Genomic DNA, 13,336 nt, shown 5'->3' on the forward strand with positions numbered 1-13,336 from the left:
CATTGATATGTTTTCTTTTGTGAAGTATCTTAAATATTTTGTCCACTATTTTTACTCGGTTATTATTATTCCTTTTTTTTTTTTTTGAGACAGAGTCTCAAGCTGTCACCCTTGGTAGAGTGCTGTGGTATCACAGCTCACAGCAATGTCAAATTCTTGGGCTTAAGTGATTCTCTTGCCTCAGCCTCCCAAGTAACTGGGACAACATGCAACCACCACAGCGCCCACAGTTATTTTTAGAGACAAGGTCTTGCTCTGGCTCAGGCTGGTCTCAACTGGTCAGCTCAGGTGGATACCCACCTCGGCCTCCCAGAGTGTTAGGATTACAGGTGTGAGCCACTGTACCCAGCCTATTATTATTATTATTGAGATAAGATCTTGCTCTATTGCCTGGGCAAGCATGCAGTGGCATTATCACAGCCCACAGCAACCTTAAACTCCTGGGCTCAAGTGATCCTCCTGTATCAGCTTCCCAAATAGCCCTCACTACAGGCACAAACCACCATGCCCAGATATTTTTTCTTTTTCTTTCTTTCCCCTTCCCATTCCTTTCTTTTGTAGAGATGGGGGTCTCTCTCTTCCTCTGGATGGTCCCAAATTCCTGGCCTTAAATGATTCTCGTATCTAACCTCTGAAAGTGCTGGCATTACAGACATGAATCAGTGTGGTAGCCACTTTTTTGTTTGTTTTTAAATGGGTTTCAACCATTTGTTGAAAAGGCCATCTTCTCTCTATAAAATTACTTTGATACCTAAGTCACAAAATCAGCTGACCATTGTTCCATTGTTATATAAAGAATTTGACTGGCTTTTGTCAGGACACAGTCCGTGTTAAGTGGTAGGGCAGAGGGGTCCCTGAGGAGAGGGAGGTCTCTGGGAGAAGGTGACCCTGAGCTGGCTTCCCAAGGACAGGCTCAGCAAGACGTGCTTTAAAGCCTAAGCCCTTCAGAGGCACAGCACTGAAGCATGGGAACAGAGGCTCCTGTGCCTGGTCACTGCGGGGTCTTCAGGAAGGCCTGTGGCAGCATTCCTGGCAGCCTTCTGTGTGGCCACCCTGCTTCTCTCTGTCCCTCTGCCTGATTTCTGCCTCTGCTGACCAGCCTGCCCAGCTGACACGTGGGCTCCAGATGGCTTCCCTGGCCACCATGACTGCAGGCCTCCAGTGAAGATTTGTGAGAAAGCAGTCTGTCGGCAGATGCCCCTGGGCCCCCACCAGACACAGGCAGGATCTGACACATCTTGGTCCCTGGCTGTGAGCCTGGGTCCTGCCCTCAGGCCGTGGTACACTCACCATCCACCCAGCCAGAACCTGCTCCGCGGGCTTGCTTCCCCCTGAGAGTGGGGAGTGGGCCTTTTACCTCCTTATTGCCCAGACAGCCCCTTGGTGATGGAGAGGGGACAGGGACTCAGGACAGAACCCGGAAGGTAGGAGAGACAGTGCTGAGAGGGGTGGGAGGGATAGGCTAGTTGCTGACCTGTCTCTCATGTGTCCGTGTGTCTGGGTGTAAGCCTGAACACACAGTCCATGTTCCTAGAGGGTGTCCCCAAGGGGCACCAAGGAGCTGAGACCATGCTTTCCAGCTGAGACCGTGCTTTCCAGCTGAGCTCACCTGCCCAGAACCCAGACCCGGCCTGGCCTCTCCCCACCTCCCAGAGCTCCCCTCCCTCCCTTACTTGTCCCAGTTTCCCAGAGCCAGGAGCCAGGGCCCAGCGCATCTGGCCGGGCCAAGTACCTGCCTGGCTGCTGGCCACCAGTGGTGCTCATGAGGGCCTGGGATCGCCCAACATCCACAGGGCCCCTGTCTGTCTCTACTATTCCCTTTCATCTTCTCCTGGCTTTTGTTCCCTCTTGTTGGGACACAGGTCGCTGTCTCTGTGCCTCAGCTGCATCGCCCATTGACTCCTTCATTTCCCACGTATCCACTTAGAACCACCACATTCTCAGGCTTCTGCCCCAGTCCGTGTCCTCGGGATGCACCAAGGGTCAAGAGGATGGCAGTGACCCTCACCTTGCAAAAGTGAAATAGTCTCATGATGTCAGCTATGTTCAGAGCTAACATGTATGGAGGGTTTTCTAGGTCTCAGGACTGTTCTGAGTGCATTATAAGACTAAGCTTTCATCCTGGCTAGAACCCCAGAGAATGAGGACTTTTATCACTCTGCTTTACAGGTGAGAGACTGAGTAAAATCCAGTGGCTTGTCCACAGTTGGAACTCTGATCTTGATCACCTGCATGCTACCTCCAGGGACTGGCAGATGCTGAGGTCCATAGCACAGTGACACAATTCAGACTGTGAGTGTGCCTTGTCATCTGCAGTCTATTGTGTGCTGGTCTCTGTTTTGTTGAGGAGGCCCAGAGGCCACCCAAGGGGTCCAGGGTGACCCTAGGGAAGAGTGGTGGAGCTGAGGCTTGGGCCAGCGCTCTCCGAGGGTGGGCCAGGACAAGCCAAGGGGTGGTGGCACCAGGAGGAGGGTCATGCTCTGCACTGGCTTCATTCTGCAAGCAGCAGGAACCACTGAAGATTAGGGAGGACCAGGCACCCAGAGAGAGACAAGGACTCTGAGGGGACACCCGGGCTCTCATCCTGGTACACAGTCCCAGGCAGATCCTGACTCTTCACCTTCTTGGCTGCAGAGGCTCATGCGTGCACAGACACGCATCACACACACGTGCATACAGATGCCCACGTGCACACGGACACTGCTGTCATACAAGGCAGAGCATGAAAATGCTTCCTTAGAGAGCCAGGGCTGAGGGAGCCAAGAGATGGATGGTGTCTCCAGCTGGAGGTGGTGGGAAGGCCTCATGGAGGCTACAGGTGCTGCTGACTGGCTTTGTGGACAGAGAGAAGGTGCTAGAAGGAAGCCCAGAGTCCATTTGGCCTCTTGGGGTGGGGGGCCTCTGGGGCTGGACAAGAGGCGGCCATGCCTGGGTGCCAGGGACACACTGGGATGCTGCTGTCCGGGAGGAGCACTCCACCTGCCACACCTGCCAAAGACCTCCAGTGCATCTGTCTGCTGCCAGCAGGTCATTACTGTGCCCCTATAAACGCCAGGTGTATTACTTTGCTACTGCCCTTATAACAACCCACCACAAATCAGCCCCTTAGAAGATCACACTTTTATTATCTCACGGTTTCTGAGGGTTGGGTGCTCAGTGTGACAGAGTCGGGTTTTCTGTTTAAGGATGCACACAGCCAATAACAAAGTGTCTGAAGGTCAACTGGAAGAATTCACTTCCAAGTTCATTCAGGTCATCAGCAGAATTCAGTTCCTTGTGGTTGTACGATGAAGTTTCTGGTCCCCTTCATCTTCAAAGCCAGTACTCGGCTCGGCGCCTATAGCTCAACCGGCTAAGGCGCCAGCCACGTACACCTAAGGTGGCGGGTTCGAATCCCCAGCCCGGACCCGCCAAACAACAATGATGGCTGCAACCAAAAAATAGCCGGGCGTTGTGGCGGGTGCCTGTGGTCCCAGCTACTTGGGAGGCGGAGGCAGGAGCCTCGCTTGAGCCCAGGATTTGGAGGTTGCTGTGAGCTGTAATGCCACGGCACTGTACCCAGGGGGACAGCTTGAGGCTCTGTCTCGAAAAAAAAAAAGCCAGTACTGGAAGTCAACTCTTTCTCTTGCTTCAAATCTCTCTGACTAGCTGGAAAAAATTCTCTGCTTTTAAGAGTTCATGTGATTAGACTGGGCCTACCCAGACAACCCACAGTAATCTCTCTATTTTGAGGTCCATAACCCTTTGTGTATCTGCACCATGCCTTTTACCATGTAATGTAACATATTCACAGGTCCCAGGGAGGAGAGTGTTGACACCACAGACCACGGGGGTCACCCACCTGCCACTGAGGCCACAGGGCAGGAGGTAGGCACACAGCAATGGTGAAAAAGAGTCCATCTCCACCCTCATGGAGCTGACTGCCTAGAAGCAAAGCCTTAACGCACAAACAGAAATGTGAAGACAGCCTCAAAGGACATGCCAGGGCACACGCGGGACCTTCCCAAGCCAAGGGGGCTTTCCTAAGGATCTGAGGCCAAGTTCAGGTCTGGAGGATGAGCTGGAATCAGATGAAGGAAAGTTCTGGCAAACCATATTTCAGAACCAATGCCCAAGCAAGAAGCCAGGAGCATGGAACTGAAGGACAAGAGTGTCATAACTTGGGGAACCGAGGCAAGCAGGGGTCGGGAATGGCGAGGCCCAGGGCTCTGGGACAGTACTATCTCTAATAGCAGAGGGGATAGTTACTGACATTTAGGTCACTTGGTGCTCATAACACCTCTCTGTAACACCCAAGTTACAGGTGGGGAAACTGAGGCTCAGAGAGATTAGCTGAGTATCCAAGCTATTAAAAGGTGGAACTAGGAATCCTATCACCTCCTCAAGTGCCCATCTAGGAACACCGGGCCGAGTGCCACTGGAAGAGTTGGAGAAGGCATGAGCAGAGAAGTGGTTCAGAGGCTGTCCTGGCCAGGAAAGGCACCCTCTGCTAGGGTGACAACCTGCAATGCAGTGGCTCACCTCCCCTCAGGAGCAGCCAGGTGCCTGCTGCTGAGCTCTACCTTGTCACCCACATCCACTGTCACAGGGCATATGCCAACCAGGCACTGACTCTTCAATCTTCTGCCTGGAGTCACTCCTACCACTCTACTCACCTTTCACTGGGCAAAGCAAGTCAGTGGCCAAAGGTGCTGCTGGGAGCCAGGGAAGTAGTCTCCTCCCTCTTGGAGAAGCAGTTCATCACAGGGGAATCACAGTGGGCCAGGCCAAAGGCCAATGCCAGCTAGCATAGACCAGGCAGTAGAGTGGAATGGAGAGGAACGAGGATAAGGGCACAGCGAAGGGAGGCACATTTCACTAGCAGGCAATCAGGTGTAGGAGGACCTGTAATGCACCCGGGTTTGGCCATATGGAGCAGGGGATGCCAGGTCTGTTCCCATCTGCAGCTGGGACTCAGGGAGTGGCCCTGGCTGGAGGTTGGCATGGAGTTCTATCACTGACTCAGTAACAATGATGCCCTGGGCACAGGTTAGACCTGGGGTGTGACAGTGAGGAGGAAAGCAGCCTGAGGCCCAGTTCTGGGGACTAACACCAATGGGTGTATTGCATCTACCAGAGATCTAGGACAGGACCTTCCAAGAGATCTCTGAGGATTTGTGCTCATTCAAAGTGTCCCCTCAGGTCCTGAGAGAGATCTGCTTCTCGGTGCAGCACACTGACTTAGAGACCTTCTCAGAGTGGGGAGCAGAGTCTGCGGCTCACGCCCCCGTCTCCCAGTTGTCGCCCTGCCTTCCTCCTGTTGTGCCATGGCTGTCTTCGTTAATTCTGCAATATTTAGTCAACGTCTCCTTGTGTTTGGCACCTGCTAGATGCTGCCGGAGTTTACAATTAGTGGAAGAGACATAATCCACCAGGGGCTCTATGAGAGGGCATCCGTTGTGGACCTGCCTGAGGTGGGGCTTCCTTGAGGAGCTGAAGTTGCCCAGGGCCCGTCGGAGCTGAGCATCTTTGTCTCATTGAGTCAGTGAGGCCTCACCTGGGGCTCCTAACCCCTTCCCCGGGGGCCTACCAGCATCCCCACCCACCTCGAATAGCAGCACAGAGAGGTGCAGGGAAGGCCGTGCCCCCCAACAATACTACCCTTCCCCACCTCCCGCACACATAATCCCACATGGCGGGACTGTAGCCCTTGTGGATATGTGCCCCAAAGATTCGGGACACGGGCTCAGTGAGTGTGGTGGCAAGATCTGTACTCCACCTAGTGGGCTGTGAGATCTGGACCGCGGCGGCCATCTACTGGGTTAGCAGCATCGCTATTCCTGGCACTGATAGAGCCTTCATGTCTATCAGTGAAAGGACTAACAAAGAAACCAGGCAAGGAGAGGACAGGAAGACTTCCGCCCGCCCCGTGGAGAAGCACTTGGAGAGCATGCGCTGGCAGAACCCAGCCGACAAGCTCAGGTCCAACCCTGAGGGGCGGAGCCACGGCAGGCGGTGGCGTCACCACTCGGGGCGGAGCCTGCCGCCGGCAGTGGCGTACCGACAGGCGGGGCCAGGCCGTAGTCACGTATCTCAGGTTCCCCGGTTGCGGTACCGGTGTGTGTTAGTCTGTGCGTCTTCCCGGGTGCCGCTGTCCCTCTGGCATCATGCCGATGTTCGTCGTGAACACCAACGTTCCCCGCGCCTCGGTGCCGGACGGGTTCCTCTCCGAGCTCACCCAGCAGCTGGCGCAGGCCACGGGCAAGCCGCCCCAGGTTTGCCGGGAGAAGGGACAGGAAGAGGGGTACCCGTCAGCCAGGCGGGGTCGTTCTGGGCTGGGAGCTGGAGAGGTGACTCCAGGAAGAGGCTCTGGGTGCGGCGAGGGTGTGGGGGGCCGTGGCTTGGGCTCGAAGTGGACGCCCGGGAAAACGGATGTCGCTGGGCCGAGCTCACTGTATCCCTCCCCTACAGTACATCGCGGTGCACGTGGTCCCGGACCAGCTCATGGCCTTTGGCGGCTCCACTGAGCCGTGCGCTCTCTGCAGCCTGCACAGCATCGGCAAGATTGGCGGCACGCAGAACCGCTCCTACAGCAAGCTGCTGTGCGGCCTGCTGGCGGAGCGCCTGCGCATCAGTCCGGACAGGTGCGCGGGTCACGGAGGCGGGCGCGGTGGCACTGGCGGGGCGGTGCAGTCGGTTAAGTCCTGCTCTCTCCCACCCCTCGCAGGGTCTACATCAACTTCTTTGACATGAACGCGGCCAACGTGGGCTGGAACAACGCCACTTTCGCCTGAGGCCAGCACCGCTTCTCCTGCACTGGGCAGGACCCAGGTCCTGCGGTCCCCAGCGTTCGGTGCTTGGCCCCTCAGCCCCCATTCCCGGTCGGGAGAAATAAACGGTTTAGAGACCACAGCTGCCTGTTTCCTTGGTTTGCCCAGGCCTCGGTGCGGGGCTCGGACACAAGCAAACGAGGCTGGAGGGGTAAGGATGAGGTGGCTCCTGGGAACCTGCTGTGTTGGAGCCCTGTTGGAGCCCTTTTGTCTGGAGTTTCCCTCCTATGCACTAGCAGAAGCTCCGACCTTTCTCAGTTCTGGGGCAGTCAGTGTTGGGGTGAGGAGAGATTGGCAGTGAGTCTGAGGAGTCTACCTGTGAATCCAAGCCTCCCGGTGAGAGTTCCCAGAGTTGCGTCTGTTTATTCCAAGGGCCACAACGTGGGGTGCGGTGAGGTGGGGCTGGCGTGGAAGAGGGGTCCGAATCTGGGGCTGGGGGTCAGAGGTCATGTGGGCCTGGACCTTTCTCTGCCCTACCTTCTCCCACTTCTAGATGGGCAAAGGGTTGCCATAAGGAGGAAACCCCTCCCACCTAGGGTCACTGCTGGGCTGCTTTTCCGGCTTCATGGCCTGGAAAATCACTTTGTCAGGAAACCTGTTGGGTGTGTTGCTGGGGGGCAGGGGCACAGAGTTCTTGGTTATACTGCTGTGCCTGCCCCCAGCTTTATGCCGGAGTTCCCCTCCAGCTCCCAAGCTCCCACCACAACAGTCGCTGAGACAACACTAGGACTGGGGTTTCCCTTGGTACCATTCATATTCTGCAGTACAAGGACTCTGGAAAGCTTTCAGATGGCCAGTCCACCCTGGGAGGCCAGCGATGGTCCTAGCCCTGAAGGCATTGTCAAGAATTGTCATTGTTGTGGCCCAATGTGATTGGGGTTTCCTGGCCCTGAGTCCCTCTGTCCAAGTTAAGGGGCTCCCTTGGCCTGAGGTGTGATAGGACAGTGGGCAATTTCAGTATCTGTACCTGGACTGCAGGGGCTTACCTTGGCTGAGGCAGGTGGGCTGGGATCCCTCACTGCCCTGAGCTGTGTAGCCCTCCATTTCAGGGAGGCCCAGCCCTAGTACTGGGAATTCATCACCCAGCAGGTGCCAGCATCTGGGTCCTGGCTACATAAAGGTTGTCTCCACTCCTGCATTGTCTGCCCTTGGGGAGAAGTCAAACCTTATGACAGCTTACACAGAGAGGGCAGCGCCTGTCACCACATGCACCCCATTCTTGGGGCTCAAGAAAGGTGGCCTCAAGTCATTTGAGACTCTGTGCCCTTCATTAGCGTCTATCTAGATGGAACATGATTTTTTAAATTCCATGGAATTTAAATAAATTTGCTGTTGGAAGCTGAGGGCCTCTAGGGAAAGGAGGTGTTGCCTGTGCCAAGCCTGTACCCCATGTGTATGGGCAGGGGCTGCTTGAGAGGTCTGGGGCCTGGGGTGGGCACCAGCTCCTTCCTTGGGATGACTGCTGGGGGTGCTTCAGTGTGGCCTCAGTGTGAACACCCACCAGACAGGGCAGAAAGCTCCAGGTGCCCAGCCCTGGCGTGAAGCCAAGGAAAAGTCCTAGGCAACTTCAGAACAACCCAGGCCCCAGGGCCACCAAGCCCAGTCTCAGGGTGGCACTTTGCAGGTGGAGCTACACCCTCTGTCCCTCCCTGCCTTCCATCATAGCTGCCTTGACAGTCCATTCCTTGGGGCCACTGGCTTAGGCTGCCCACTCTGGCAGGCTTGCGACAAGATGCCAGAGGGCTCTTCTGCCTCCCTTGGTCTCAGGGGTCTCTCCCCAGCCCCTGGCCAGCTGGCCTGCCTGGCCCAGCTTTGGACAGTGAGATTTACTTCCAGAAGTGGGGAGGTGATATATAGGATGAGGAGGAATCAAAGCTGAAGGGCCCCTAGAAGAGCGGGATCTGGAAAGGTGTCTAAAGCGAGACATCACCAGCTGACTGTGCACCAGCAGAGGCCTTGCTCTGATACACCTCAGTCTCATTCTGTCCTCTGTCCTCTGTCCTCTGTCCTCAGTGAGAGGGACACCGAGTCACATCTGTCCCTGAGCTGGAGGCGGGGGCGGTGTTGATAGTCCTGGCTATAGTCAGCTCCTAGTCTGAGCCTTAGATTTGAGCACCTGCCGCGTAACTGGGCCCCAGCCTTTGTCACACCTACAGGGCTCCAAGTGACCCCAAGCCCCAGCCTTTCAAGGCCTGAGCCTAAGCTTCACACAGTCTACCTCTGGATCCACACAGTCCCCTCCTCTGCCCATCTCCTGTGGCCTCTGCCCTCCTGGCCTGCTCCATACACACAGGGAGCAGGGTACAAGTCTCCACAGCATCTAGTCCAACTCCCTGTTTCACAGATGAGGTCGCTGCCCCTGGTCCTTGCATGTGCCACTGCCAGGCCAGCTGCCTCCCAGGGTGTGGTGTACACTTGCCCCCATGTCCCCCTGTTCCTCCCTTTGGGCTTTTGCCTCCTGCCTCACATGAACAGGGGGTAGGGGAAGGAGGAAGGTAGGGCGGGCTGGGGAGGGGGAGGGCTGCCCACCTTGCCAAGCACAAAAGGGGCATCTCTATGTCTCCACCTATATTCTTGGCCTTACCAAAGGCAAGTTCCCAAGGCACATTGCAGAAGGCAGCTGGTGCAAGCCAGCCTCTAGCCACATCTGCCCCCTTGGCTCCCCATCCCAGTCACCCCCTGGCCAGCTCTGCTTCCTTCAAAGAACAGGCTCTACTGCCCACCAGGAGGCTGGTCCCAACCTCTAACCCCTGTGACTGCCCCACCAGCATCAGCCTTAGAAACAGCAGCAAAAACTCACTTTCAAGTGATACTTCAAAGTTTGAAGTAGGGAAGTGCTGCCGGTTCTGCCCTTGCCCTGGCAGTGTCCTGTCATCTGCCCTGACTGCCCACAGGGCCAGTCTCACAGGCCTCAGACCCCACTTTGCTGGGGCTGTTCCTTCTGCTTGGACCGCCGGTTTGCCATCTGCCCGCTGTGGCCCTATGCATGCCCTTCTGGGAAGCCTTCCCTGAGGCCGCGAGTGTGGGGCGACACCTACAGGCCTCTGCTCAGTGCGGGCCCTGTTAGCTGAGGTTCCTCCGCTGTCTCCCGCAGTCTGTGGACACTGATTCAGCTCTGTGATCCTTTGTCCCTTCTGGAGAGCGCAGCAGTGCAGGCTCTCCCTAGGCCGCCACCCCATCCCACTGAGTTCCTCGTCACTCCAGAGACCCCCCTCCTTTCCCTTCCCCTGCCCATTGCCTCAGGGAGCATGATGGCAGCCAGATCAGGGTTATGGCCTTGCTCTGCTCCTGCTCCAGGCCTTAGCACCCCCCCACCCCCCCACCCCCACTGTGAAACAAAGGGCATCACCAGATGTCAACCACAAAGGCATGACAGACATCTCACATCCTCAGAGGCACCATCCAGGAAACACCGTGGGAGGGGAGAAGAGAGCAAGTGGCCCGAGGCTGTACTCAGGTCTTGATAAATCACTATTGTTGCTGATTGTCAGCCTTGATGGCAGTGGTGGGTGTGAAGGGACAAAGACAATAAGGTGGCCAGTACCTTCTCTGCTGGAGCCATCTGAACCAGAGTGGTGCTAGGAGGCTGGTGCGGTTAAGGGAGGTGGGCCTGGAGGGGCCACAAGGCTGAAATGTGTTCACTGGGGACTGTCCCCCATCAGCCCCACATTGAAGGGGTCCACCACTCACAGGGCTGACCGGTAGATAAAATTAGTGCAGGGCAGTCCCTCAGGATCAGGGCAGTGTTCTGTTATCTGGGAGAGCTCAGCTGATCCTGGCACTTAAGAAGTTCCCAGTGTTTCTGGACTACCAAAGTCTTCCCTGACTCCTCATCCTGTGGGGAGGTCAGGGCCAAGCCCCATGGCCCTACTCCTGTAAAGGCCTCTCCTGCGATCCCAGTCCCTTTCCTAGCTAAGCAGTGATAAAGCCAGGGCCCAGCCCTTGTGCGAATTCCAGGGCTAGGTTGGGGGCACCATGCACCCCAACGGGGTTCCCTCCTGCTAGGTGAGGCCAAGCACACTTCCCATTTGCAGCCTGTGTTAAACAAAGATTGTCTATTTCAAGCACTAGTTCTGTCCCCTTAGTTTTGAAACCTCAACTCCCATCTGGTGACAATTTGGTCTGGACTTACACTTTAGCTCCCAAAACAATCAGACAGGGCACCAAATTGAAAAGCTACAGATGAGAAGTCTCATCTCCAACATCCCAAGGGTGACTTGGCTTTTTGCATACCTAGCTATCTTCTCATTTTAATAGGTGATATATTTACGTGGCTAAGATTCAAAGTATGCCAAGGGGCACCAGAGAAAAGGCTCCTTCCTGCCACCTCCCCCCACGGGGTCATTAATCCTTTCTCAAATACCCCCCAGAGATATTTTATGCACATACAAGCAAATAAGTATAACACCATGCCCAGAAGGCCTGGCCTTCTGCCCCCAAATGCGTGGAGGACAGACCAGGATTCTGGTGAACCAGGCAGGCCCTGTTGCTGGACAGTTAAGGCTGTACTCTGTTGTGAGGAATCCTGCATGCATGTATATCTGCCCCTGGGTAAGGCCTAGAGGTAGAATCACTCAGGGACACACCATACATCCCTCTTAGAGGAGGTGTCTATGGTGCCACCCACCGGGGCATGGGAGGCCAACCCAAGACCACCTTTATGCTGTCTGAGGGCAAAATGCTTTTCTCTCAAGCCAAAGGTTTTAATCTGTGTCTGTTACTGGGAAGTTGGGATCCTTTTTGTGTGGTGAACAGCCTTTTCCTTTTCTGTCAACTGTCTAGGAATCAAATCTTTAAGCCCATTTCCCTGCCCCTGGATCTTGCTGTTTGTTTAAGAGCGCTTTCTACATTAAAATCAGAGGATGTAATGATTTTCCAGGTTTGCCTCCTGGCTCCTGACTGTGTGGGAGGGTCTTGAGACACACATTCCGCACTGCCCTTCAGTGCCTGCCATCCCTGCGCCTTCTCCATGCCATGATTCTCAAGCTCTTTCCCATGTTTTCTTCCAGGACTTAATGTAGTTTTGTTTTAACCCTTACATTCTTGCTCTATCTGGAATTTCCCATACCTGCGTCGGGTATGAGATATAATTCCCATCTTTCATTGTAGGTAGGTGCTATCCACTGGCCTCTTGCTGTCTGTTAAAGCACCTATCCTACCCCATTTGTGAAATGCCACCTTGCATTCCAAATTCAGTCCCCTTTTGTACTTTTCAGTCCATGCTGAAGTCCTTTGTAACGGACAGAGCTTGTCTGTGGACCGCTCAGACCTCTAATTTCCCCATAGCTTTTTGGGGGCCTCGCCTGCCAGTCTTTGTCCTGACCCTGTCTCCAGCCCTCCCTCCACCACCTGGCAAATACCCACCCCTCTGGTTCTGTTCTCCTACAGGGACTTTGCCCACTACATTGACCAGGCAGCTTACGAGGGCACAGAGGCCTCAGACACGGCCTCTCGTGTCCCACGGATGCTCTCCCACAACACATCAATGCCACCTGCAGCACAAGAGGAGCTGCACCACATTCCAGTTTTCTGCTCGGCTTTAGAGTTCTCCTCCTTGTCACCTCCCACACCAGCAGCTCTGCCACAGTTCCTCTAACAGCCACCTGCCACGTCAGACCTGGTATGAATTTCAGGTTGTTTTGAACCTTCCTGAAGGTTCCTGGCCAGCCAAACACCAATGTAAAATCAGGACTTCCACACAGAAGACACAGGAGGGGAAAGAACAAGAAACAGACCCCTGCTAGTGGGTCTGAAAGAGTACAAAGGACTCTGCCAGTGCAGAGTGTGCCCTCAGGACACTGCCCTCAGAGTGTCCAGTTTGGGCAGCTTGTCCGAAGAGAAAAAGCAATAGGAAGCAGTGGGCAAGAGGTAGGAGAGGCCCCCCCTCCACCCTTTCCATTCAGAAAATGGCTCCTGGCCTCTAGGATTTGTCTCACTGAAAAAGGTGATAATACCTTATAGAAAGAGGTGAGTGACCCCAAGCCTTGGAGCCCCACCCATCCATAGGGCACCCTCTTCTCTCAGCTGTGTACTGAGAAGGGTCTAGGAAGAAGCCTTGTTTCCAGGAATGAGCCCCTGATAATATGACAGGTAAGTCCTTAGTGAATTGTGCCAGTCAAAACAAAAACACAGCTAGGAAGGAAAGAAGAAAATTTGGCTTTTAGAATCCCTCTACCACCGTATCAGAGTGTTGCAAAGGTTCATCTCTGTGTTGACAGTAAGGATGCTGATGGCCACGAGGGATTTAGACAAGCCAAAGAAAGCCCCACTGGGCATGGACTCACACACCTGTCGCCGGTGTGCACAGCTCGAGCACTGCAATAACCTGTGTGCCACACGAGCAAGATAAGGTCTGTTTAGAATCTGTGCATAGTGTATTGATGCAGAAACAGATACGTCTCAAATATGATATGACCACACAGATGCTGTGAGGAATATGACTTCATACAAGGAAGACAAAGTGTGGCCATGTGGTGAGAAAGAGTAAATGAAATAAGCAACAGAAAATAAGTTTCCCCGTACCTAAG

General features: G+C 54.8%; 1 protein-coding gene across 1 annotated transcript; it reads left to right on the forward strand.

Annotated features, from left to right (window-relative positions):
• Positions 1 to 6,031: 6,031 nt before the first annotated feature.
• MIF (macrophage migration inhibitory factor) lies at positions 6,032 to 6,891 on the forward strand. Its single transcript, XM_003803291.3, has 3 exons — positions 6,032 to 6,254; positions 6,451 to 6,623; positions 6,707 to 6,891. Exons 1-3 carry the CDS (start codon positions 6,147 to 6,149, stop codon positions 6,771 to 6,773), a joined length of 348 nt encoding a protein of 115 aa, XP_003803339.1. The 5' UTR covers positions 6,032 to 6,146; the 3' UTR covers positions 6,774 to 6,891.
• Positions 6,892 to 13,336: the final 6,445 nt, after the last annotated feature.

Source organism: Otolemur garnettii, unplaced genomic scaffold (assembly GCF_000181295.1).
Source record: "Otolemur garnettii isolate 467f Iridium unplaced genomic scaffold, OtoGar3 scaffold00292, whole genome shotgun sequence".
NCBI classification, from domain to species: Eukaryota; Metazoa; Chordata; class Mammalia; order Primates; family Galagidae; genus Otolemur; species Otolemur garnettii.

What these genes read in the sequence shown, in the direction of transcription:
- MIF (XM_003803291.3), top strand. Translation starts at nt 6,147, where the DNA reads ATGCCGATGTTCGTCGTGAACACCAACGTTCCCCGCGCCTCGGTGCCG. An exon ending in CCACGGGCAAGCCGCCCCAG is followed by an intron (nt 6,255 to 6,450) that starts GTTTGCCGGGAG and finishes CCTCCCCTACAG; the next exon opens with TACATCGCGGTGCACGTGGT. An exon ending in CTGCGCATCAGTCCGGACAG is followed by an intron (nt 6,624 to 6,706) that starts GTGCGCGGGTCA and finishes CACCCCTCGCAG; the next exon opens with GGTCTACATCAACTTCTTTG.